General features: G+C 43.1%; 1 protein-coding gene and 1 long non-coding RNA gene across 22 annotated transcripts in view; one reads left to right on the top strand and one right to left on the bottom strand.

The window, feature by feature from the left end:
• Tenm4 (teneurin transmembrane protein 4) overlaps window positions 1–23,863 on the bottom strand; it is a 2,788,855-nt gene that overhangs the window by 18,469 nt on the left and 2,746,523 nt on the right. For all 21 annotated transcript variants that reach the window (XM_063256396.1, XM_063256398.1, XM_063256401.1 and 18 more), the window contains 4 exons: window positions 22,812–22,966; window positions 16,627–17,504; window positions 6,474–6,646; window positions 2,373–2,608 (listed from right to left, as the gene is read on the bottom strand). In XM_063256396.1, coding sequence (XP_063112466.1) covers window positions 2,373–2,608; window positions 6,474–6,646; window positions 16,627–17,504; window positions 22,812–22,966 — 1,442 coding nt within the window. The remainder of the gene's footprint in view (window positions 1–2,372; window positions 2,609–6,473; window positions 6,647–16,626; window positions 17,505–22,811; window positions 22,967–23,863) is intronic.
• LOC134477684 (uncharacterized) overlaps window positions 3,846–23,863 on the top strand; it is a 44,226-nt gene continuing 24,208 nt past the window's right edge. The window contains exons 1-2 of the long non-coding RNA XR_010049821.1: window positions 3,846–4,959; window positions 16,465–16,505. This is a non-coding gene — a long non-coding RNA (uncharacterized LOC134477684). The remainder of the gene's footprint in view (window positions 4,960–16,464; window positions 16,506–23,863) is intronic.

Here is a 23,863-nt window from a genome sequence, read left to right as displayed (position 1 = left end):
TTAAGGCCAGAATACATCCTTAGGTTTGTGTACAGCTTTTCTGTGTGACCTGGAGCACGGGTTTTGTCTTCTCTGCATCTTAGTTTCTCCCTCTGTATAACCATAGAGTTGTGGAGATTGGAAAACTTAAATAAGAGTGCTAGGCACACAGAAGGTCCTGGATAAGTGGTTACAATTATCTCTATTAAATGAATGATAGCACGTGGACTTGGTTAGACTTGAAGGGCAAACTTGTGTGTCCTCCCTCTCCCCACACAAACTCTTAAGGACTTGAAAATAAGGATTTATAGTGACAACACTGAGACGACTTTAGCTGTGAATGGCTTGGTTATAATAAGGTTGCTTTCCCTGGGGTAATCAAATGCAACTGCAGATGCAAACACAATGTGGCGGTGTGAAAAATCAGAGGTGTCGGAGACTGAAGCTCTGTTCTTTACAGAGGAGGTAAAGGAAGAGATGCGCTGTACTATCAGCAATGGCAGGGGTCTTTCTCAAGTACCCTTTGGAAGGTCATTCTGTGACTCCCTGGAGGAGGTGCCACCCACACAGCTGGCCCTCCCACCCCCTGGTGGACCTTAGTGAAGTCAAGCTGCACCTCCATGGCAAAGTTAATAAAATTGAATTAAGCAGCTCACTGGGGAACCACCTAATGCTTCCTATGCTCTGCAGTGGTGGCAATGAGATTATTTTACATCTTTCTTTATTAAAAAAGTTCCCAGTTGTATAAAAAATGAGCTCCATTATGGGGAGGCACACCCGGCTAACATTCTAATTCCACATGCTGCCACTGTGGGTGGCCATTTATTTTAGGAGGAAGCAGAGATGTGGCCACTCGACTACAGCATCATCAATCTCAGACTGGGAGAGGGACCAATTAAAGCCCAGGAAACTTTTGGTCCAGTTCACACAGCAGAGAGGAAATCCTAATAGTGCTAATTGCTGCCCTTTATTGAGCACCTGGGATCTGCAGCACTGGGCTAGGTGCTCTGAATATATTATCCTGTTCTACAGAGGAGCCAGAGCAGTTGCTCAAGGCTACACATGTGGCCAGCAGGAATCCAACCTAGGTCAAACCTCCCACTTAGCACACTGCTTCAGATGTGCAGGAAAGGGTCTTTGAGAATTCAGATCAAGTCTCAGGGAGGCCACAAATAGTGGCAGGCCACAGAGAAGAAAGACACTGCGGCCTTCCTCAGGAACTAGCAGGAAGCTGCTTCCCACATTCGGAAGTTAAAGCATTCCTGGCTGAGTTCCTAGGTCTTGAGGGAACAAAGGAAGCCCGATTTTCTGGGTTTTAGCTTTTGTTATTGAATAAGTCATCAAAATTTCTGTATCAGTTGTGGACCTGTTTCCTAGCCCTTATGCTATCTACGATATGTCTATTAGATATATGTCTAATAGATATATCTATTATATGACTTTGGAAAATTACTTACCTTCTCTGGACACTGTCCTAGGTATAAAACTGGAGCTTATAAGAACTTTCTGCAGTGAAGGGAAGGGAATACAGAGCACCCAGGTGGTGTTATGAGGCTGTTTCTGTGGTTTTTTGAATGCAGGGAGCATCTAGCCCAGTTCTGCAGTTCACTTCAGCTCAGCAAATATCTACATGGACTACAAGGTGATGGGCAGAAAGCCAGACCGAGTTTACTCTGCCTGTCCCCTACTTTCTGGAACTGGAAGGAAAAGCTGCTTGGGACTCAGGCTCTGATCTGAAGCCACACTCCATAGACACATGGGAGGCAGGCAGAGAAAGCCTTTCTCAAGGCGTCCTCCTCTTAGAAAGTGCTCTGGAATGCCAGATCATTAGGCCAGCACCCGGCAATGGCAGGTATGAGGAGCGCACCTTGGTCAGTTAGCAGGGGTCACTGTATCTGGAAAGCATAGAGAGTGTGGCTTAGGTTCCAAATACTAAAATGAATTTTGGGGCATATTAGCAATAGTAACAACCATAATAACAATGACACCAAGAGTAGCTATGGTTGACCACTTGTTATATGCCAGAATCGGTATATCAGACACTTTTTGCATGTTACTTCTAGTCTTTGTAGCAGCTTGTGAAACTGATTTTATCTTTCTCCTTTTATGGAGAATGAAGTTGAGGCCCTAAGATGACTGACACAAAATCACTCAGGGAATGGTGTCTGCTAGAAATTCACCCCAGACCTAAAGGTCATGTCTGTGACCTCTCTACCAGTCAAAACTGGGTAGCTATGTAAGAGCCTCCCCTTCTGTGTGGTTCCCTGCTTTAGTTCTGACCTTTTGCAGATGAGGAAGCTGTGATGCCAGAGAGTCTTAACCCCATGCTCCAGATTCCCCCCCCCCCCCCCCCCGCAGGATGCCACCCTTGTAGTCCTTAGATCCTTCCTCACCCTCAGCCGGCGTCCAAAGACGGTGACCTGGCCGCGAGCCTGCTCCTTGCGCTGCCGCCACTCCACCAGATTGAGACCGTTGTCAATGGGCAGTGTAACATTCCTCTTGCCCACGGTGGGGTTGACTGTGCCCGCCAACAGGTGGGGCTCTGTCTGTAGCGCTACCTCCATGCCATTGGCCAACAGCAGCCTCAGGGAGCCGTCAGCGCCGATGTAGTAGCTGTTCCGGACTTGGTCTGAGGGCAGGGCAAGCACAGGATGGAGTCAGTGAGCGGGGATCTGAACGGTTTCTCCCTCATACAGTATCACTAACGACAACTGTGGAAATACTGGGAGACTACAACCCATAATCCCAATACTTAGAGAAAACTGTTAGAAATATTTTGTATATTTGTAGATTTTAGGATATTTTCTAATGCACTTGTAATTTTGAATAGTTGCTTATGGAAGTTTTCACTGATCACTGTATTACATCATGTTAGTGACCATTTTTCAAAAACATTTTCTTAATGGCTGTATAGTATTTTATTATATGGAAACACTATATATAATGAAGCATCAAACAGATAATTAATTTGTTTCCAGTTTTTCACTATTATAAGTAATATTGCAAAGAAATATATTTTAAACATTTAATAAGTGTAAGAAGTTAGACACAAAACCCAGCACGCTGTATGAATCCATTTATATAAAATGTCCAGAATAGGTAAATCCACAGAGAACAGATTGATTAGTCGTTGTTGGGAGCTGAGGAGCAGGAGATAATGAGGGATGATTGCTAATAAGAATGGGGTTTCTTTTCCATTTGATAAAAATGTTGTGAATGAGATAATAGTGGTGGTTGCCCAACTTTGTAAACACAATAAAAGATACTGAATTGTACACTTTAAAAGGGTAAATCTTACATTTGAATCTCAATAAAATTTTGCTTTATAGAAAATATAACCATTCTTCATTTTGGTTTCATCAAAACATTATTAACAAGTAGGATTACTAGAGCAAAGGTTTGGACATTTTTAAGATTCATGGCATATTAATGCTGTTCTTTACAAGAAGGTAAAAAATAACATATATACAAATATAATATAGATAGATAAGTATATACATAGACATATGGTCATGGTTTAAGAAATAGATCTGATTAGAAAATTTAAATCTGATTAAAACATTCCAATGTGAATCTTTAAAAGAAAAAAAGTAATTTTCAGCTGAAAAAACGTATATCCAGTTCTCTTCTGAAAATGGAAACAGTATCTCCAGCCTCTCCTCCCCTTGTTCCCTCTTCCTGGCTGTCTCCTCTGTCTTCCTAGACACCAGCCCAAGTCCTGCCCCCACGGCTCGCTCCAGAAGCCCTCCACTCCTCTGGTGGGAGGTACACCTCTCCTAACCCCCACATTTCAGGATCTCTGTGGGCCTCATCAGTGGTCTTGCAGCTGAGGGGTGCAGAGCTCATTGCTCTGTCAATGAACACATTCTGCAGGATCTAATCCCCACTGCACAGAGATCAAGGGCATGGGCTTGGGTTTTAGCTCCACCACGGCCCTGCCATGTGACCTTGATCATATTCATGACCTGGAATGCCTCTGTTGCTTTGCTATACATTGGGGATAATAACAACGCCCTTTGCCTGATGCTGTGAGGATGGCATGAGGAGTTGCTGAGAACAGCCCTGGTCCAGGGATATCCTGTAAATGTTGGTCATTATGATGTGTGTGACACTGTGTTAGGCTCTGTCATGTGTGTTCTCCTTATCTCTTCTACTACCCCACTTCACACACCTGCCAGAGAGAATTTTTCTAGTACTGCTTACAGACCTTCAGTAGCTCCTCATTACCTTCAATGTCTCATGTGTGGTCCAGAGAATGAGTTCTGGAGCCGGTTTACTTAGGTGCAAAAGGCCTTTCTGGTGTGCGACTTGGGGCAAGCTACTTAGCTACTCTTTGCCTTCATTTGGAAAATGGAGACATTAGTAATACTCACCTCCTAGGCCTGTTGTAAAGATTAAATAGGACCAAAATGTAAAATGCTAAAAATACAGTTTGAGGTTAGCAAGTGCTCCAAAAATGTTGACTATCACTATTGTCCTATTTAAATATTTAGCTCAATAAATATTTGCTGGATTAAATTAGATATGTGCCAAACTGTGTGAAGCCATAAGGATGTAGTTTTCAAGGAAACCCTTCTCCCAATCTTCCCTGCTAGAATGGCATCAAATTGCTCCCTAACCTGCCTCCGTATCTCCCTCACATACATGAATTCTAAACTCTGTCTCAAAGTTTCTTTGCATTATTCACTGACAATCTGTATTTTACTTGTTTTGAAGGATGAAAATGCCTGTGTCAATTTATCTTTGACACCACTCCTTGCTGAATCCACATATGTCTATTACTGAGGAGTTTGGACGGACCAACATCTGCAGAGGTCCACCTCACATGATCCCCATTCGATACAGCTGTGACTCTCCAAGGCTTTTACTCATTAGTAGCTACTTCCTATTACTTCCTGTAGTTCAGATATAAGATGAAACTGAAAGAGCTTTTCACAAAGACTCTACTGAGGTGACTGTGAAGCCAAGCATCGGAGTCTGGTAGGTGCCAAGGAGCAAAGGGATGTGGCAGTGGTGCCAAAGGGGAAAACGGGTACTGTGCTTCCTGGATTCCAGGGTGCACTTTTCTTTTCATATATCAATGTTTCTAAAATAGGAATGTGCTTATAATTCAGGGATGCATTTTGAGCAGTACCTAGTTATTTCTTCCATCTGAAAAGTTATTAAATCGACAATATATTTTGAAATTAGGAAGTGTGGCATTTTTGAATTTTAAAGAGTTGCCCAAATGTAGAAAAGACCTTTGAGAAAAATAACCCTGAATTAGTATCTTGGAGTGGACAGATGGAACAATTCTTAACCACAGAGATGAAAACAGGCCTGAAGGACAGGACATGTGTCTAAGCAATCACCCGATCTGCTGTTGTTGGTCAGAATCTGGGCTGGCTGGGACCTGGTACCTTCTTTTGGCAATAATACTGTTGGGGGATAGATTCCTAGGGGAAAGAACGTTCCAATCCACCATTAAAGATGCTTGATGAGGAAAGAAATTCTAGAGTTTGGTCCCTCTTTCTTTGAGGAACACTGAAACTTTGAGATCTCTGAAAGGCAAAGGACCACTTTTGGGGAAAAAAAAAGCACATGTGCAAATGTATACAAACATTTATTTTTTATGGCAAATCAAACTGCTTTCTAATGAATCAATTACTGAGTTAATTAATCCAACAGGTATTTCCTGCGCAGTTTCTTTGCCTGGCCCATGCTGACCACTTTCTAATGCTGTATGCAGAGATCATCTGAGCAATTCTCCGAGGCAGGTATTACAATGCAGCCTCATTTGCCAGCCCCCAAAACTGAGCTCCCAGCCCTGAGTTCCTTTTTATTCTTTTGTGTCAAAGCTTTTGGGAAAAAGTTAGGCAGGGCTTTCCTTAGTGGTGGCTGCTTCTTCTTCTTCTTCTCATGCTTACTAAATCCAACAAACCCCTGGGTCAGCATATTTCAGGAGAACAGTTGAGGCAGACAGCTCGCAGCCAGATTCTACTACTGTGATTCACTTAAGCTAAAAGATCAGTGCATATCAGGGAAGAGCTGATGGATCTGGAGAAGAATCTTTTTTCTATGAAATCTTAGCAGGGTTTAAACCTTGTCTGGGGTTCAGGAAGGACTTTTCCATGACCAAATCCCTTTCATAATTTGGTGTAATTATTCTTGTCCTTTGTTCTTGCCTGCACCAGTGTGAGTGTAAGTCTTTTAATCTGGGAGCCATTACAATGGCAGAATAACGAGGTCACCTGGATTAGCAGCTAATGGATTCTTTCCTCTTTATTCTGATGATAATGGGATGGGACAATGAAATATTGCTTCAAAGCTTCTGGGAGAAAATTTATAGGAAACTGGCTCATGTGATTGCAAATTAGCTGGCAATACAGAGAGAAATTAGTCATAACTCTTTACTGTTCATGGGCAGCTCCTGTAGCAGTTTGTTTTGAGTGTCACCCTATTTCAAAGTGTCTTCCCACTCTCACATCTCAGTCCCCAGGCTGTGCCTGGCTTACCTTGCAGTAGAGTGTAGAAGGCACCCGAGGCAGACAGGTTGGTGGTTATGGTGACATCATCTTTGCTGGAGGTCTCTACCTGGACATGCACGGAGCTGTCTGTATCACTTCGGAAGCTGCTCACTTGGCCAGTAGGGAAGGTCACATTTGTCAGGCGACCAAAACTATCGTACCTGGAAATCAAAAGGCAGAGCCAATTAACAGAAATATGATAGTGCTGTGGCTGGAACTTGGTATATCTACCTTTTGCCATGGTTTTGCATGTTCTGCTTTTCTTTCTAGTCAGATACATCCCCCTACCACCCACATTTCCTTGCTCAGGGCACATAGTTCTCAGGATCTGATGCCACCTACTGATATCTGAGGGCTGGAAAATGATTTGCCTCTGTAAATTTCTTTTCTAATCCACAAAGCAGGAAGGATACTCCAGCCCTGCACAAGACCCAGAATTACTGGAAGGAGCATCTGCTTTATTCTAGAAAGTTTCCCCTGTATTGAGACTGAGTGTTCCACGTCAGGACAGGTCTGGGAGTTAGATTACAAGGCTGGGAACCCCACCTCCACTTAGAGACATAGTGAAGACCAAAGGAGACAGCCTGTTTAAATGAATCAAGCTTCTTACTAAGGCCTTCAAGGCCCCCGGAGATTGTCCTCCCTGGAATGTCAACTCCCCGAGGAAAGGACTTGAATTGGTTACTGCTGTATCCCCAGAATTTAAAATGCTAGGCACACACACACTAGATGCTTAGTGTGAATGATGTTGGCTGTATGACCCGACTCCTTCCCGCCTCTCTTAATGACTTTCCCTTGAGCTCTGATCTTCTGTATTTCTCTGCATCTGTTTCTGTTCCCCAAACATGCCAAGCTCCATTCGTGCCAGTAGAGCAAACCAGGGGGTCTGGCTCGCAGTTCATCCTTGCTTCAGCACCAGTGGAACTGGCATAAGGAAGTCAGGCAAGGAATGTTGCTAAATGAATGCAGGATTGAACATGCAAGGCCTCTTTCCTGCTCCTTAGGAGAGGAGAGATCACGGTTGATTTGTATGCTACCTTCAACAGGACTTGCAAAACCGCACACACAGTAGGTACCTGATGAGCATCGACAGAATGCACAAGTAGGGAAGTAACTGCTCTCTAAATGATACTTTAACAATCTCCCCAGGCATCTCCCCAGAGTTTTAGTCTCCAAGACAGAAGGAGGCTTTGTGTCAAAGCAGACAATTGTAATTATTATTGAAGGTAGCCTGTACTGCATAATTAAATTGAGCCTGAAGAAGATGCAATGAAAAGGCCTCATGCCTTCGAGATCTGGTTTTCATTTTATGCAAGACGGCCAAAACCCAGTAATTTCCACTCCTCACATTTTCCATTAGAAGGGCTGAATGTCCTAATTAAATGAACATCAAATAGAACCACCAATTTATAAAATTTTGTCTCCTATTTGTTCATTTCTGTACCTTCCAGAGCTTGAGAAATGCCACTGGATCTTCCTGCTGCTAGATCAGTATCTGTGATTACCCCATCAGAGCAGAAGTTCCTCCCCTTCTGACTCGGTGTGGGAAGAACTAGAGATGCGCATTCCCTGGACTCTCTTTGCCCTGTGGGTCACTTCATCAGAACCCTTTCTGTTCTGCACAGAGCTGCTGAGAGCTGCTCCACCAAAGTGCATTGACCAGAAAGGGACAGTTCTCTGCCCTCCTTGCATTCTAAGTGGCTGCCTCAAGCCTCAGCCCTATGACTGGGAGACCTATAGACAATGGCTTAGTTAAGTCTATCATGGTTTTAATTATGGGAACCCACAAAGCACTGGCAAATTTTCTTTCTTTCTAACCATGAGAAATGGAAGGACCTTTTGATATGGGATGGTCTTGGGAGTCAGACAGTCTAGGCTGTGAATTCTGGCTCAGTGTGTGCCAGCAAAGTGATCCTGGAGAGTGGCTACTCAGTTCTCTTTTCTTCCTAAACTGCAAGCTCTTCACCACAAATGATAGTAATTCAGGCAGGTTACATAGCACAATCTCAGTGAGTCTGTTTCTTCTTCTATGCATCTCCTAGAGACACTGTGAAGATCAAAAGACACAGCCTATTTAAATGAATACAAACTTCTTACTATAACCTCCAGGGTCCCAGGAAATTGTCCTCCCTGGGATGTCAGTTCCTTGAGGCAGAGGCTTTAACAGATTAATGCTGTATCACCAGAATTTAGAATGCTGCACACATCGTAGATGCTTAGTGTGAATAGATGTTGGCTGCATGACTGACTCCTTCCTGATTTTTTTTGTTTCTTTTTGAGACAGGGTCTGGCTATGCAGTGCAGACTGACCTTGAACTCACTTTGTAGCCCAGGTTGGTTTTAAACTTGCAGCGATCTTCCTGCCTCAGCCTCCTGAGTGCTGGGATTACAGGTGTGTGCCACCATACTGGCTATCTTTTAACCTCTTAATGACTTCTCCTTGAGCTCTGATCTTCTGTATTTCTCTGCATTCTGTTCCCCCAATAAGTCAAGCTAGGTCCATGCTGGGAGATGTTCACACTCACTGTTTCCTTTGCATGATTTGCTCTTCCCTGCAATGCCAATATGGCTAGTTCTTTCCATCATTCACACCTCAGTTTAATGGCTACTATGTTGGTGAGGGCTTCCCTGATCATTTTTTCTCAAACAGGTCCTGCCTCTCTCTGGAAGTATTTCACTGCATTGTCTTCATTATACCCACTATGCTGTTTCTTTGCTTACCGTGGTCTATCTTCTCCCGTTACAATATAAGCTCAAGGACAGAGATCTTGTGTGCATCCTCAGTGCCTAGAGGAGTATCCAGCAGGTCCTCAGTAATGTACACTGAATGCTAGACAAGTGCTCTACCACTGAGTTACACCCCCAGCCCTTTTGTTGATTTTTTAAAGACATAATGGAGAGTAATTAATTCCATCTGTTTTATTTGCTGTAAACTCTTCCCTTTTCCCTGAGGAAGGAAAAGCTCACTGATACTCACAGAGTATCTTTTAGGTACCAACATCATGCACAATTTTTTTGGAGGTAGGGATTATTATTGTCATTTTGCAATGATGCTAATGAGGCTCAGAGAGGATAAGTAACTTGCTGAAAATTACAATTAGTGAAGAATACAGATTCAAGTCAGGTCTGTTTGCCTTTAGAAAACGTGCTCTTTTTTATTTTTAAAGCTTTCCATAAAAAGCCTTTTTAAGCTTTGATAGTGTTTCAAATCAAAGCCTTTGTGTTCATCATTGTGTCAAATACACACACACACACACACACACACACACACACACACACACACACACACAAATGCTGTTCAGAAGCCTCCAGTGAGTCAAGAAGACCCTTCCCTTTGAGATGCTTTGTTTGGCTACTGCAGAAGTTGACTTTAGCAATGCCAAGCCCTCATCTCTGGGCAGTGGAAGAGGATAGAGATGACCAGATGATTGGTTCTTCAAATAGCTTTTTTTTTCTCAATTTTTCTGAAGCATGTTTGGAGCATAGTGAAAGAAAACACATAAAAGATTCATATAGCTGCTGTGAACTTGACTGTCATAAGAGGTCTGCTAAAGGGTATCTTCACACACACCACAAGGTTTTCTTCCACACACTTGATACTCCATCTCGAGCCGCTTACTATGCACAGCTAGTAAGGAAAATGCCGAATTGCTTCTTTCGTACTATACTTTCGCTGATCTTAACTTTTTGGTTGGAAAGTAAAGATTTGATTTTTATGACTCTCATTTGTGATTGTTTCAAATAACACCATCACCAACAAGGGAACTAGATGTTATCATCTGTGAATAATTAAGAGTTCACAGTCTGTGCACATCGACAGTTCCCTTGGCTCTAGATCAGTGGAGTGGACGGCATTATTGTATCACTGGCTACTCTAAAACCGTGTCACAGCCAGGACACATTTTTACTTCTTCAATAAAAATTTGTACTTGTTATCCACTTCATATAAAATCAAGTTCTTACATTGAATTCTAACCTTTAGGATTCCCAAGATCTGGTTTCCCCTCCCACAGTAGATCTTATCTCTCATTGATGCTGTACTGAGGCAGTGTGTCTAGTGGAAAGTGCTTAGGATTCACAAAGATTTAGCATTGAATCCTGGCTCTGCTACTTATGTCTAACGAGGCACACAGCCAGTGAGTCTCTGAGCTGGTTATTCGGCCCGCCCCACCCATACATTCTCTGCTCTTCTCTATGGCCAGAGAGGTCAACCCTTGCAGCCTGTGTTCCTGGGCACCTGTGCTGGCTCCCTTCTGCTTAAATTAAGTCAATGCAGAGGGTGCGCACTGGCAAGAAGCTGGAGGTCAGGACAAGCTTTCCCTGTCTTTCTTCAGTGCTGTCCTGTCTTCCATAGCAGCTGCAGCTTCTGCCGGGTGGTTTCTCCTTCTTGCAGGCTGTCAGTAAGGGCAGGCTACTCCTGTCTCACCACAACCATCACTCTGAGAGTAGGTAATGCTGTTCTGTTTTCAGTGCCTGGGTGCCTCAGCATCCTTCTTTGGCACTTTACTCCTGTCTACATCTCTAGAACATATCTTTGAAAGATGCTTTTATTGAACATCATATCTGAGAGAACAGTTTGCTTTTTTCCTGTACTTTTTGTTGTCTAGCTTGAGTGGTTTCTGATAAGAAGTCACCCATAATTCTTATCTTTGTTCCTCTTATAAAAGGCTCTCTCTCATTTTTGGGTTGCTTTCAAAATTTTCTTTGTTTTGTATTTGGTGGTTTGAATATGATTTGGCTGGGGATGCGTGTTTGTGGGTATTCTGCTTGATGTTTTCTGAATTTTTTGGTATATGAGTCCATTATTAATTATGAATAATGTGTGATTACTATTTCTTCAAATATTTCTTCTGCCTTTTTCTTCTCTCTTCTCCTGGAATTCCAGTTACATATATGTTAGACCACAGGATTCACAGCTCTTGAATGTGCTGGTTTGTATTTCTGCTCTTTGTGTTTCTGTTTGGGTAACCTCTATCGACCTGTCTCCTTTCTGACTGTGTAACACTGTGTTACCAGAATGATGAGCCCATCCAAAGAATTTTTCATTTTGTAACTGTTTAGCATTTCTAGCATTTTCATTTGATTATTTCCTACAGTTACCATCTCTCTGTTGAAATTATCCATCTGATCTTGCACACTGTTCACCTTTTCCATTAGAGCTTTTAATATAATTATAGTTATTTAAATTCTCTGAAGGACCGTTCCAACATCTGTGTCACATCTGAATGTGGTTCAGATGATTCTATTTTTGCTTCTTCTTCCCTTTTGTGTGTTCAGTTGAAAATGTGACCTGTTGTGTAGCACAGTAGAGACTGAAGTGATGGCTTATGCCTGGAAATGCCCATGGGTTTCCTGTTTCTTTTTTCTTGCAGTATTAGGGTTGAACCAGGGGTGCTCTAACACTAAGCTATATCCCCAAACTTTTCTTAAGTTTGAGACACAATCTCATTAAGTTAAGTTGCCCAGGCTGGCCTCAAGCTTGAGGTCCTCCTGTCTCAGCTTCTCTAGTAGCTAGGATTACAGATGTGAATCTCTGTGCCTGATGGTTGGGTTTTCCTCTGCTAGGATATTAGTGAGGGTTTTGTATTAATTTACTTAAGGTTTGGGCTAGCTTGGAAGTTTGCTGTTTCTATGGATACTCTCTGTGATTCCGCAATTCCCTTTAGCAATTCCTTGCATTTAAGGTAAGACACTAGTTTGCCAGAGGATGTCTACCCCATTCTCAGTTTAGGTCCTCCCTCTGTGCCGTGTCTCAGAAAAGGTCTCCTTCTATGCTCTGAACCCCTCTTTTTATTCTTTTCCCTAGGATTCTGCTCCTTGTATTGCTCTGCCCTTCATCTGGCTTGGGGTGGGGAGGAAGAGTTCTTTGTGTTCCTGTTGCTACAGTACCTGTCCTTAGCCTTAGGTAATGTGTCCCTGAGTATCAGGACTGGGCTCCCCAGTGCTTCTGCCTCTTCTCAGGGGTGATTCTGGGCTCATTACACATTCCTGCTTCTTTCCCAGCACATATATTTCCTCTTTTCTTCCCTCATTTAGCTGAGTGCGTTCACACTGTGTCTAAGGAGTTCACACCCCTGCTCTTTAGGGAGATGGGGTGCCAGGGTCTGGGTGGAGCAGGCAGGTCTCTGTGTTTTCCTCTCTGTATCTGCTGCACTCTTACCCTGGGTCTGCCCCAAGGGACACTTGCTTAAATCTTTTCCACTTTCTTCTGTACAAACACTCTTGGTGATATTTATAGAGAAAAATCCTGAAGAGGATGTAGAGACTCTCTCAGTTTCTGCAGTCTCTGAAGGCTGCATGCTCTCTTGTGCTGATACACTTAGCCTTCATAAAAATGCCAGCTAAGATCCTCTTACTGGGTCTGGTTGAGTGCATTCAAGTAAGTCAGAGCTCACATTCTGTCTGTCTGTAAGTCTGTCAATCCTTGGGTTGGACTAGTTGTTACTTCTGTTACTTCAGAAGGAGTTCAAGGAAAACACATGAATTTGCCTTTGTCTGGCTTATTTTCATGGTGAAGTTGGGAATGATGCTCATGTTGGCGCTCATGTATCCAAACAAAAACTGACAGCCAAATCTTTTCATCTGAACAACTTGAATTGGATTCTACTTCCTGCCAGGAGCATGGATAATCCTGGTGCTGGGATCTAAATCTAGCATTCTTCTTACTACAGCATAGTTTTTCATCCCTTCTTTTTCTACTTTTTCTCTTCAACTTACACTTCACTTATAAAGTATTTGCTGAGAACTACTTAGCAAGTCCTAAGCTCAACAAAGAGAAAGAGTAGTTAATGTGAGACTCATTGTCACAGCTGTCACAGGGCACCAAGCGAGGCGAAACACAGAGCCACCTTACCCTAGGAAACTTTGGGAGCTTGCTCACTCATGCCCATCCCAATAGTCAGACTGGGACCCAGCCTCATGCTACTGGGTCATTTTACTGGCCACCAAATGCTATGTAACCAGGGGCCACCTCTGAGAGCAATGAGGCCATTCGCTGGTGATGAAGCCTGCACTGCCAGCTCCTTGGCAGCCTGCACTGCCAGCAGACCTGTGGTCCAAGGGAGAAAAGTAACCTTCAGTCTCCGTAACTGTGAACTCTGTAAGTCAAGTTTCCCTAAAGTATGTGATGTTTATGCTAGATGTACTATTTAATCTGTTAAGAGGATCAATAACATCAACTTAAAGATTGTTTTAGTAATAGCCCATGTCGCAGGCAGGCCTGCGCTGATTTTTTAAAAAATATGAGAACATTTGGGATTGAATCCACTAAGCTGAATCATGGAACAAGAGGGAGAAAATTCACTAAGAGCAAATTGTTCATTGGCAAAACCTGTACAGATCCTTGTTAAGAAATACCATCATGACAAATAATACCACACCCTTATCTCTAAGCAGCCTCACAATTTGCAAAGTAGTTTTATTTTTAGTATTAACTTAGTCTTTTGATCATCAGAATGGTTTAGAAATGGGGTAGGGTAGTGATTGTTTCTGTCTGGTTGAGACTTAGGTCTGGGAGACAGCTGGCCTGCCCTCAAGTCACATAGCTAAATAGCTCACAGTCCAGTGACAATGGGAATCTGGCATCCTTGCTTTCTTCCCATCTAAATGTGCCACTTTGCTTTTGCCCGCTCTGCATGCCATCTTCCAGTCTGCCTTGAATATTCCAGGACCTGGCCTCTCTCCTACTGTATACCTTGATCTCTCATACTTGGCACCTGACCTCTGATTTCTACCAGTTAAATCTTTTGTTTGTTCCTTTGATTAGCTCACTTCCAAACTGTTCCTGGGTAATACCTTTCATGTCCAAATAACATTTCTGTAATGACCACTCCTGCCACAGTATTGCTTGAGATAATAGCAGCAGCAGGAATCGTTGAGCTTTCTATATTTCATCTCACTGAAAATTTGAACCTCACACTATCACAGAATATAAACTGTTTTAATCTCTTTCATACAGATGAGTCAGGAAGAATATAACTGAATCTAGCTAGTGCAGCTAGGGGAACAGAGACTTGTGTTCGGGCTATGCTCTATATCCACTGTGTGATTTTGAGCTTGTTATCCAGTCTCTGTGCCTTAGTGTGCTCACAGGTAAAAGAAAAATGTAGATGATTCCTACTAAGTTAGTGATTGACTGTAAGACCCTTGCTAATTTATCTGTGTATCAAACTAGGAGCTTGAAACTGTAGGTGCTGTGGCAATTAAATGGGAAACAGCCTAGCATACAGAAACTCCTTGAGTTTCTCCTATTTTAGGGCCTTTATCTTCCACTTTTCATTTGTGTCAACGGGAATCCTGTGTACTGTGATAAAACGGATCCTTTGGAACTTCAAAGGCTGTTTTATACAAAGCAATTATAATAAATTTTCTTTCTTCATAAAACATCAACTATGGCTGCATATTTTATGCAGGAAAGAGAGGGGAGATTCTTTCTGACAGAGGTGCAGGGAAACGTTTCAGGTTTCAGGGTGATGGAGAATAACAGTGCCAGTGATGTGTAAGTAGTTGGTTTGGGATCTAAGTGAGTGACCTTGGGAATTAATTGAGTACACAGACTTGCCTTGACAAAGAAACCCCTGTATTGGCTAAATAATGTATAAGAGATTTCCATTCCATTGAGTAATGGGGAAAATTGAATTATTTAGCGTATTTCCATTTCAATGAGTTAATCAAGATAATTGCTGTTTTCCTGGATCTTTGTCTTTTTTTTGCAATTAACAAGACCTTGTTTGGAGAAAGGAATTTAACTAGCGAACTTTGTACAAAATGCTGTGACATTTTGGGGGTGCAAATTATATTTGAAAATCAATTACAAATCCTTTTCCTTTAGACTCTGTGAGAAATTGATGCTTGATCCAGTTTGTGAAAACTGTAGGGCCCAAGAATTGAAGTTCATTTGGGCTTAAATGGGGAGGCCTGGGACAGCAGGATTGAAAGAGCAGAACTCTGGCCTCAGATGTGGAGAGTGAGTCCTTGTTCTACCATTTCTGTGTAACAGCAGGCAAATGAACCTCTCTGGGCCTCAGTTTCTATTTCTGTAAAACAGATAATATCTCCTGTCATCCTGAACTGTTGTGAGAGTGGGAGCACCAACAAGACCAGCTCCTTTCCTGTCTCCTGCACACTTATCTTTTGGTGATGTATTCAGCAGTCTCTGTCATCTGGAACATGGCTAGATCTCAAAAAAGAAGCTTTAAAAGATCTAAGCTTTAAAAGAGATAGTACAAGGTCCATTTCATTAAAGTGTCTCATAAAGAAAACACTTCAGGTTTTATATATATTTAATTCTAGTTACGATTGTAATGAGCTAAAGTTGGGCTCCTCTGACCACAACACTGCAGTGGCCCTATGCTGGACGGAGAAGGAAGTAGCTGCTTGAGGTTCACCTTCACACGACAGCACCACACAGAAAAGAACCAGGGACTACATATGGTAGACAAGGAGCTAATAAAAGAATAGTTTAAAATGACATCAGGGGCCAAGGGCTTTGTGTCCTTGCCTCCCCACTTCCAGAAGCTGTCCCCGTAGTACAACATAATATGCAACTGTTGTTTCATGCTAGTGTTCCTGACTCATAAAACGAAAGGTTACACAGCAATGTCTGCAACATGTGTCTGAGAAGAGAGGACTGGTAATTTATTTCATAAGAATTCATCCAAAATGCTTAAAATAAAAACTGTATTTTTGGAATTTGAAGATGTGAGCTTTGATTATGTGGAAAATTATGTGATCTGTAAGGATGCTCCTTCTCATATTGCCATATGTCTGAACAGTGGTCATATGAAGGTGCTGGCATTTTACCAAGTACTTTTCATCTACATCATGTCCCTGTGCTATTCTGGGTAGGTGACTACAGACTATTTAACAGGTGTTGAAACTGAGGCCTAGAGAAATTAAGTCTCTGATGGAGCTGAGAATGATACCCAATTCCTGTGATTCCTAAGCTCATGCCTTTTGTACTATATCATTTCTTTCTTAGGAGGAACCATTTGGAATCAGAACGTGCAGAACATATTATAGGTAAGTTTTACATGAATTAAAATGAAATAAATACAAGAATTTATACTCCACTGATCCATCTCAAATCCTACAATGTATCTAAGAAAACACAACTGCCAAATGGTCTTATCTTGATACTTACTCATAAAATGTTGTCCATCCATTTTCATTGCTTTTGGTTGCCAGAAGGCCGGAATTACCGTGGTAGGTCATGATGGCCAACTCATGTCCTTGGGTGGTCACACTTCTGAGTGCACTGTTGGTGCCCATAGTTACCCAGTATATCTGGCCATCAGGGACCACCAGCCAGAGGGGCATCCCTGTGGAATCTCGGCGGACGTTCACCATGTTGCCATTGTTGTCTGTGATGAGTGTGACATCACCGTCCCCAGTATAGGTGAAGTTGTACAGGTAGTCTCCTGTGGGCAGGCTTTGGGTATACAAATGCTTGCCACTGGTATCAAACAGGTACAGCTCCTGGTCGATGGGTGAAGACAGCTCATACATGTTCTGGGTGTTGAGGAAAGGTTTGTTCTTCCGGATAAACCGAATTCGGATGTTCCCAAGATCAGCCACGTAGAGCTCTCCATCAGCACACACGGCCAGGGAAGAGGGGGTATTAAGCTTTGCATCCTTGGCATAACCGTCATCCCCAGAGAAGCAATCACAGTTGGCATCATTTTTACAGTCACAGCCACTAGGGGCCCCAGCAACCAGCGAGATCTCTCCACTAGTGGTGACCTGCCTGATGCGGTTGATCTTTTTCTCATCAGTCTCAGCAATATACAAGACCCCATTGTGTGAAACGGCCAAAGCGGTGGCTGACTCTAGGGTTGCATGGATGGCCACCTTGCTCAGCAGGAAGTGGTCGATGCCGGGGACCTGGCAGTGCATGGGCCTTCCTGCGACAATGCGCACCTGGTGGTTCTCAGAGATTTGCAGGACCACATTGTTGTCCAGGACATAAAGAGAGTTGTCCATTGGGTTGATGGCTAAGTCTGTGGGCCACTCCAAGCGAACCTGACAATGGAGACACCAACACTCAAATAATTGTCAAGATGCCCACACTAACCCACACCTACTGAAATCTGCAATAGTGTCCAAAAGGCTTTCACATAAGTCTCGACTGATCCCCACAAAGCCTAGCATCAAAAATCAGTGTCATGTTCCTGATCTGTGGGAAACCAAGCAATAGCTTCCAAGACATCTGATGGTCTCTACAGACGGACAAAACCTGAAGAAAAGGATAATAGCAACAAGACATAGTAGGCAAGATGACAAGGCATTGGAGTCAGACAGACCTCACTTCTGATTTTAGCCCCACCACTTGCCGTTGGGCGAGTTACTTTGCCTTTCTGAGACTCAGCATTCACATCTGGAAAATAGCAATGGTAATCATGCAGGAACCCTGATCTACAGTAAGAGCTCAGACCATGGCAGCTGTTGTGGAGGTGGAAGAGGAAGGCAGATAAGAGTCTGGAAGATGGAGTAAGAGCTATCCAGAGATATGAAAAAGACTCTGTGAATTCCCAGTGAGATACATGTGTGAAAGATGATTTCCAAAATATTCATGTAGTATCATGACCAAGTACTGGGGATGTAAAGACAAAATAACCATGGCCTCTGACTGACATGATCTAGAGCAGTGATTCTCAAAATTGGTCTTGCATTCAAATTATCTATAGTCATCTGAGAAAATATTGGTGCATAAATTCCACCCTTGGTCAGTTAAATAAGATCTCTGGGTGGGGCTTGGGTTTTGGTGTTATTTCAAAAGCTTTGAGGATGATTCTGAAGAACAGACAGGAATCATGATTGGATCCTTGCTCCTTAAAGAGTGAGAATTGGACCAGCAGCTTTGACATCATTTGGAGGCAGAAATGCTGAACGGGAAACTCACCCCAGACCTACCGAATTTGGACCTGTTTTTAAGCTAAATCACTGTGATTTCTGTGCACACTGAAGTTTAAGAAGCTCTGTTCTGCATAGTGGTTTGCAGGACCTCAGAGAGCAGGTCCTCCTGCAAGGGATCAATGAAACTGGTAATGGGACTCGGGGGTTATGAAGCCTGGGCCCACAGCTTCTTCTGAACCAGGCTAGGAAAGTGGCTTGGGTCAGGGTAAGCCTTCAGGTGGGCACCTAGAGAATTGCACCTCAGAGTCTGGGCAGGGAATGTTTTGCTCAATGGACATGGTAGCTCCATTGTTGGATATATCACCACTGGAAATTGCTGAATACTAAGGGGAGTTTTTGTTGCTTGTGTCTCCAAGAAGTCCAGCTAATGCATTTTTCCTTCTGCAATTTTCTGATCTGTCTGAAGATGCATCACTTTAGGAATCCTGAGCCCCCTAAAAACCTTTCATACTTGGTCCAATTTGGAGTTTACTCAAACAAGTATGTATCTTTAGAAATTTCTCTTATAGGAATTTGCTTTATACACCATTGTCTAAAGTGTACTCATCACAGTCTTTCTAACAATGGTAAAAAGCTGGAACGAACTCAAAAGTCCCAAACTGAAAACCTGGTAAATAAACTCCAGGGTTCACCATAGGTTAGCATGCTAAATGCAGTCCTTAAAGGTGACGTTTAGATGGGTGTATAATGACACGGGAAAGTGTTTGCTATGTGTTAAGTAGAAAGAACAGGCTTTAAAACTGTAAGCACAGAGTGATGCCAATTAAAGGAAAAATATGACATTAAGGTAGATTATAGGTAGAGAGGAGATTAAAAACTTGAGTGGTGTACCAAAATGTTAATCAAGCAAGAATTAAAGTGATTTTAATACTGTTCTTTGTGATTTTAAACTTCAGAAATTTTCTATAGTGTACTTGTGGTCATTTACCAATGTAATAAGAAGCTCAATAAATTATATACATGGGGGAGACCATTTCCATCCATTCCTTTTGATCAGGGCCATTCTCAATTCTTCAGAGTAGCAGCCCTCAGGTTCTGGACCCTAAAGCCCTTTGTCTCCTCATTCCCTATCCTTGTCTCTCTGTCTGTCAGTCTGTCCACACAGAACAAGGGAGCTGCAGACCCTCCAAGCTGCTGCTTGGGCTGCTGCTTACATTCTTCAGTGGTCTCTGAAGCACAATCGTGCCAGCTTTCAGCCGCATCAAGAACACAGTTTGCTCTAAAGCGACAGGAGAATTTTCAATTTCTTAAAACCCATTTCTTGTCAACACTGACCGCTAAATATTTTATGCCCTCTGGTCCTGTGGCACCTTGGGGACCTGCTTGCAGAGACCTTTCTGCCTGTCATTATGATGAAAAGATGGGGCCCTGATAAGTGGGTGGATGAGGAGGGGAGGAGGAAGCCAGTGAAGAAAGAGGGGAGAGGAAAGCAGAGGAAACAAACAGCAAGTGTGTCTTTCACTCTTGCCTTGTGCCAGAGTGCACAGAGGTGCCTGGAACAGGAGAAAAAGCATTGCTGTTTAAATTGCTCTTTGCTGTTTCATGCAGCATGTATGATGCTTCTGGAGCACGGCAGTGCTAAGCTTCTCTTGCTTCACCTCCTATTAATGATGATCCTACTTCACTTAATTCCCTATCACCAAAATGGAGAGATGAGGCCTTGTAACTCTGAGGTCCTGCACCTACTAGGTTCAAGGGTCCTAACAGGAGGAGAGCTCCCCTTTCTCTGTCCTCAGCATTCAATGCCTTCATTATGGTGCTCTGAGCTGATGGCCTTGCTGCAGAGCGATGTGCTTGCAGGAATGCACTGTCACATGAATGAATGAATGAATGAATGAATGAGTGCATGCACCATTGACACATGGCACAGAGATGAGGTGGGATAGGGGGTCAAGAAACCCCGCTTCCTATTGTAGTTCCACAGTCACTAGAAGTGTCACTTTAAGTTTCTTAAATACTGAACTCCTTGCTTTATATGTAGAAGAGGGATGGTAAGTACTACATAGGGTAGTTGTGAAGATCATGTAAAACAATGTAAAGGAAGCTTGGTGTAGATTTTAAAGGGTACTAATATTTACATGCTATGACTAGTTGCCAGTTACTATGCTAGGCAATTATGTACATTAATACATTCATTTCCACATCCCTGATGGAACCTAGCAAAAATTTTTGCTTTTATAAATGCATTTTCTTTTACTAAGCTTCATTTTATTATTTCTAATATCTACCTCATGGGATTACAGTGACAGCTAAATAAGGTAACAGAAGTTGTGCTCATCTCTGTATTCTTATTTTTAATGGAGTGCCTGGCACACAGGCAATTCCCATTTTGGCTGCTAAGTACAGAGTTATGCTCTGCCTGTGGAGGCCAGAATTGCTGAGTTTTTAAAAAACAGGTTACAACATCTTCTGTTTCTTTCCTATGAATGCCTCCCCTAACCTCATTTTGGGCCTGATTTCTGTCTCTTCCCAGAGGAGTTGGTCCAAATTTCTCAGTTCTCGCCTTTCACACTCTTGCTTCCCAGCTGTGTTCTCTCGGTGGCTTTCCCCCTGGTCCCCATGGAGCAGCAAAGTAGCTGGGTGTTGGTAAAAGAAGCAATTCTGGGAATGAAAGCCAGTACCCTCTGCCCCATGTGAATATATTAATATAATATAATATAATTATATGCAGTTCATGAAGGTAATTTTTCCTTGATTCTAGTCACAAACCAAATTGGATGATAACTGAATTAAATGTCCCTATAAGCTTAACACTGAACCTAACCACTGAACTGCTTGCTTTAGAAAGTTTGGTTAAAAAAAAAAACCACAACTCTCATGCTTAGATTCAATGAAGGTAGTGAGGACCAGCGGTAGAGAGATTTTAGTATGAGATTTTGGAATCTAAGAGTGGTTTTCAGTTTCCTCTCCTCCCATATATGCCAGCTGTCTTCTAAGCCTTTGATCTAACTTCTCAGATGTGGATGAAAGTTTTCAGCACCCTGTGCTGGCTGGTGGAGGGCCCGTGGTGAGAGATGATAGCTATGGGAGCTTCATGGAGAATGATGCCAGTTTGCTCACAGACTGGAGAGGGAGACTCTGGAGCCCGCCAGCAAGGAGAGCCTGCCAAACTGCAAAGACAAGTGGCAGGGAACAGATTCTACCCTGGAGTGCAGCAGTCACAGCGGCTGATGCACAGGGAAACCATACTAGTGCCCAACAAGGATGTGATGTGGGCACTGTGATGTGGGTGCCAGCAGCAGCCATGAGGCTCTGGGGAAGGAGCTCAGTGATACGTGCCAGCAACAGAGGCAGGCATGATGACTGAGGGTGTGAACAAGTGCTACAGCTGGCCTCCGTATTCCCTAGGTTCTGGTAATGTGGGCAAGATGATGCTCACTAAGACCCCACAGGCCAGGTTTTGCCCAAGGACTCAGCAATAAAGGACACAATCCTGGATCACTTGTTGCAGTATGTACTGAGGTCACATGGATAGCAAGCCATTTGCATCTCTTTCGGGTCTGTCCTAGCAGCTAACATCCAAACTCTCTGGCACGATGTTGCAAGGTCATTTTCTAGCTGGCCCCAATGCTTGCATTCTGCTTCAATTCCTGCCACCTCCTTCAACCACTCTATGTTTTGGCATTCGAATTGCTGAAGTTCTTTGAATGTACCAGGCTCGTTAGCATCTCTGTGCCTTTGAACATGTCATGCCTTTTGCATGTAATGTCACCTTTTTTTTTTTGCTACCCACTGAAGTCCTGTTCAAATTTCAAAACCTGGCCCAAACGTCATTTTTCTTATGAAAATAAGCAAGAGAATTTCTTCTTATTCATTTCTGAAGTGCTGACTGATGTGAGAAACTGTCTATGCAAGATTGCACGTGTTTTCAAGGTAATCCTGGCAGGCTGATCTCCAAAAATCTACCTAAAGTTACTGAGTTAATAAGTGGCAAAGCTAGGATTTAATCACTTGATCAATCAATCAACAAATATGGGCCATAATCCTGCTCTGCATCAGGCAACCTGGTTATAGTTCAGGATAAAAGATGGAATTCCTGTTCTCCTGTAGCCTCTGGTCTAGATAGAGAACAGACAATGTACAAGTACCTGTGTGTATTATCAGAAAGGAAGTCCAGGTAGCTATGGGCTTACATTCACAGTGTAAAGCTTTATCCACCCCTCTCTGTTGGCCTTGGACAGTTTTTTCACTGATCCCTCTGCACTTGCTACCTCTGATGATGGACTCACAAGGACAGTGTGTGGTTGGGCAGTCTTCTTTGTCTTTATGCCATTGGTGTTCATCACTGGCCTTGCACCAAGTGGGCTCCCTTTAAAGGCTTGTGCAGTGCAGAGATAAATGGCCAGCAGGCTGGGTGGCAGATGAGAGGATGAGAGCACAGACACAGGGCTCTAGCAGACAAAGTCTTCTCACCTGAGAAATATCCATGACAGAATCACAGCTGAGAGGCCGGGCTGACGTGAGATCATTAGAGCCCAGCAGGGTAGAGATGATCCCGTTCTGATCAATGCGTCTGATCATGGTGCCATCCACGAAGTAAATCAGCCCGAACTTGTCCACTGTAATGCCTGTGTGTAGAAGCCAACACAGGAACTCAGCATTAGAGATGACAAGGACCTGCAAGACCTGGAGCCTGTGACCTGCCAAAAACCATCTCCAATATGGTCTAATCAGATCCTCCCACATCACCCCACCGCCTCCTTGTGGTGCTGGGGATTGAACTCAGGACCTTGCACAAGTTAGGCGAGAGCTCGCCCACGGAGCTGCACTCCCAGCCCATCGGCCTCCTTTTAAAGATAGGAAGATGGGGTTTGGTTTGAGTGCTTTTGTTCAAAGCAGAGACTAGGCTGGGGATATAGCTCAGCAGAATAGCATCTGCCTGGCAAGTGCAAGGTCCTGAGTGAGATTTCTAGCACAAAAGAAGGAGGAGGAGGAAGAGGAGGAGGAGCAGAAGACTAGAATTCATGTTCTCAGATCCTCCTGAGCTCTGGTCCTCCCACTTTGCTGTGCCCAGAGATTTTTTATCCATTACCTCATACCCTCACAAAAACTGTATTCATAACGTATGGGGATTTGTGAGGCAGTAAAGGAGTGGTTAAGACTGTGAATGTTTGGCCCTGCAAATCTAATAATCAAATCCCTTTTTGGTCAACAATTTTTCTTTTTTTTTTCTAAGACAATCATCTTTCAAGTTTCTCTGTCTTTATTATCATAGTTTCACTGGTCACTATAGAAGTATAATGAATCCTGTAGATTCATATGGAGAATAGGAAGGCTCAGTGAAGAAGGGAGTAAGGATTATTACCCAAGATCATCTGTTTCACCTGCTTGACTGTCACCCTATTCAATTTCTTCTTGACCCAGCTTATCAGGGCAAGTCACTGGACTTCTCTGCCTTTGCTTTCTCAGCTGTTGAATAAAGAGATTTTTCTAAGTCTGTATTTTTCTCTTGTGGAGATGCATGG

The sequence above is a fragment of the Cavia porcellus genome, unplaced genomic scaffold (genome assembly GCF_034190915.1).
Source record: "Cavia porcellus strain 051 isolate PalLab524CR breed Dunkin Hartley unplaced genomic scaffold, mCavPor4.1 scaffold_9, whole genome shotgun sequence".
Lineage (NCBI taxonomy): Eukaryota > Metazoa > Chordata > Mammalia > Rodentia > Caviidae > Cavia > Cavia porcellus.
This window is presented reverse-complemented; position numbering and strand designations above follow the sequence as displayed.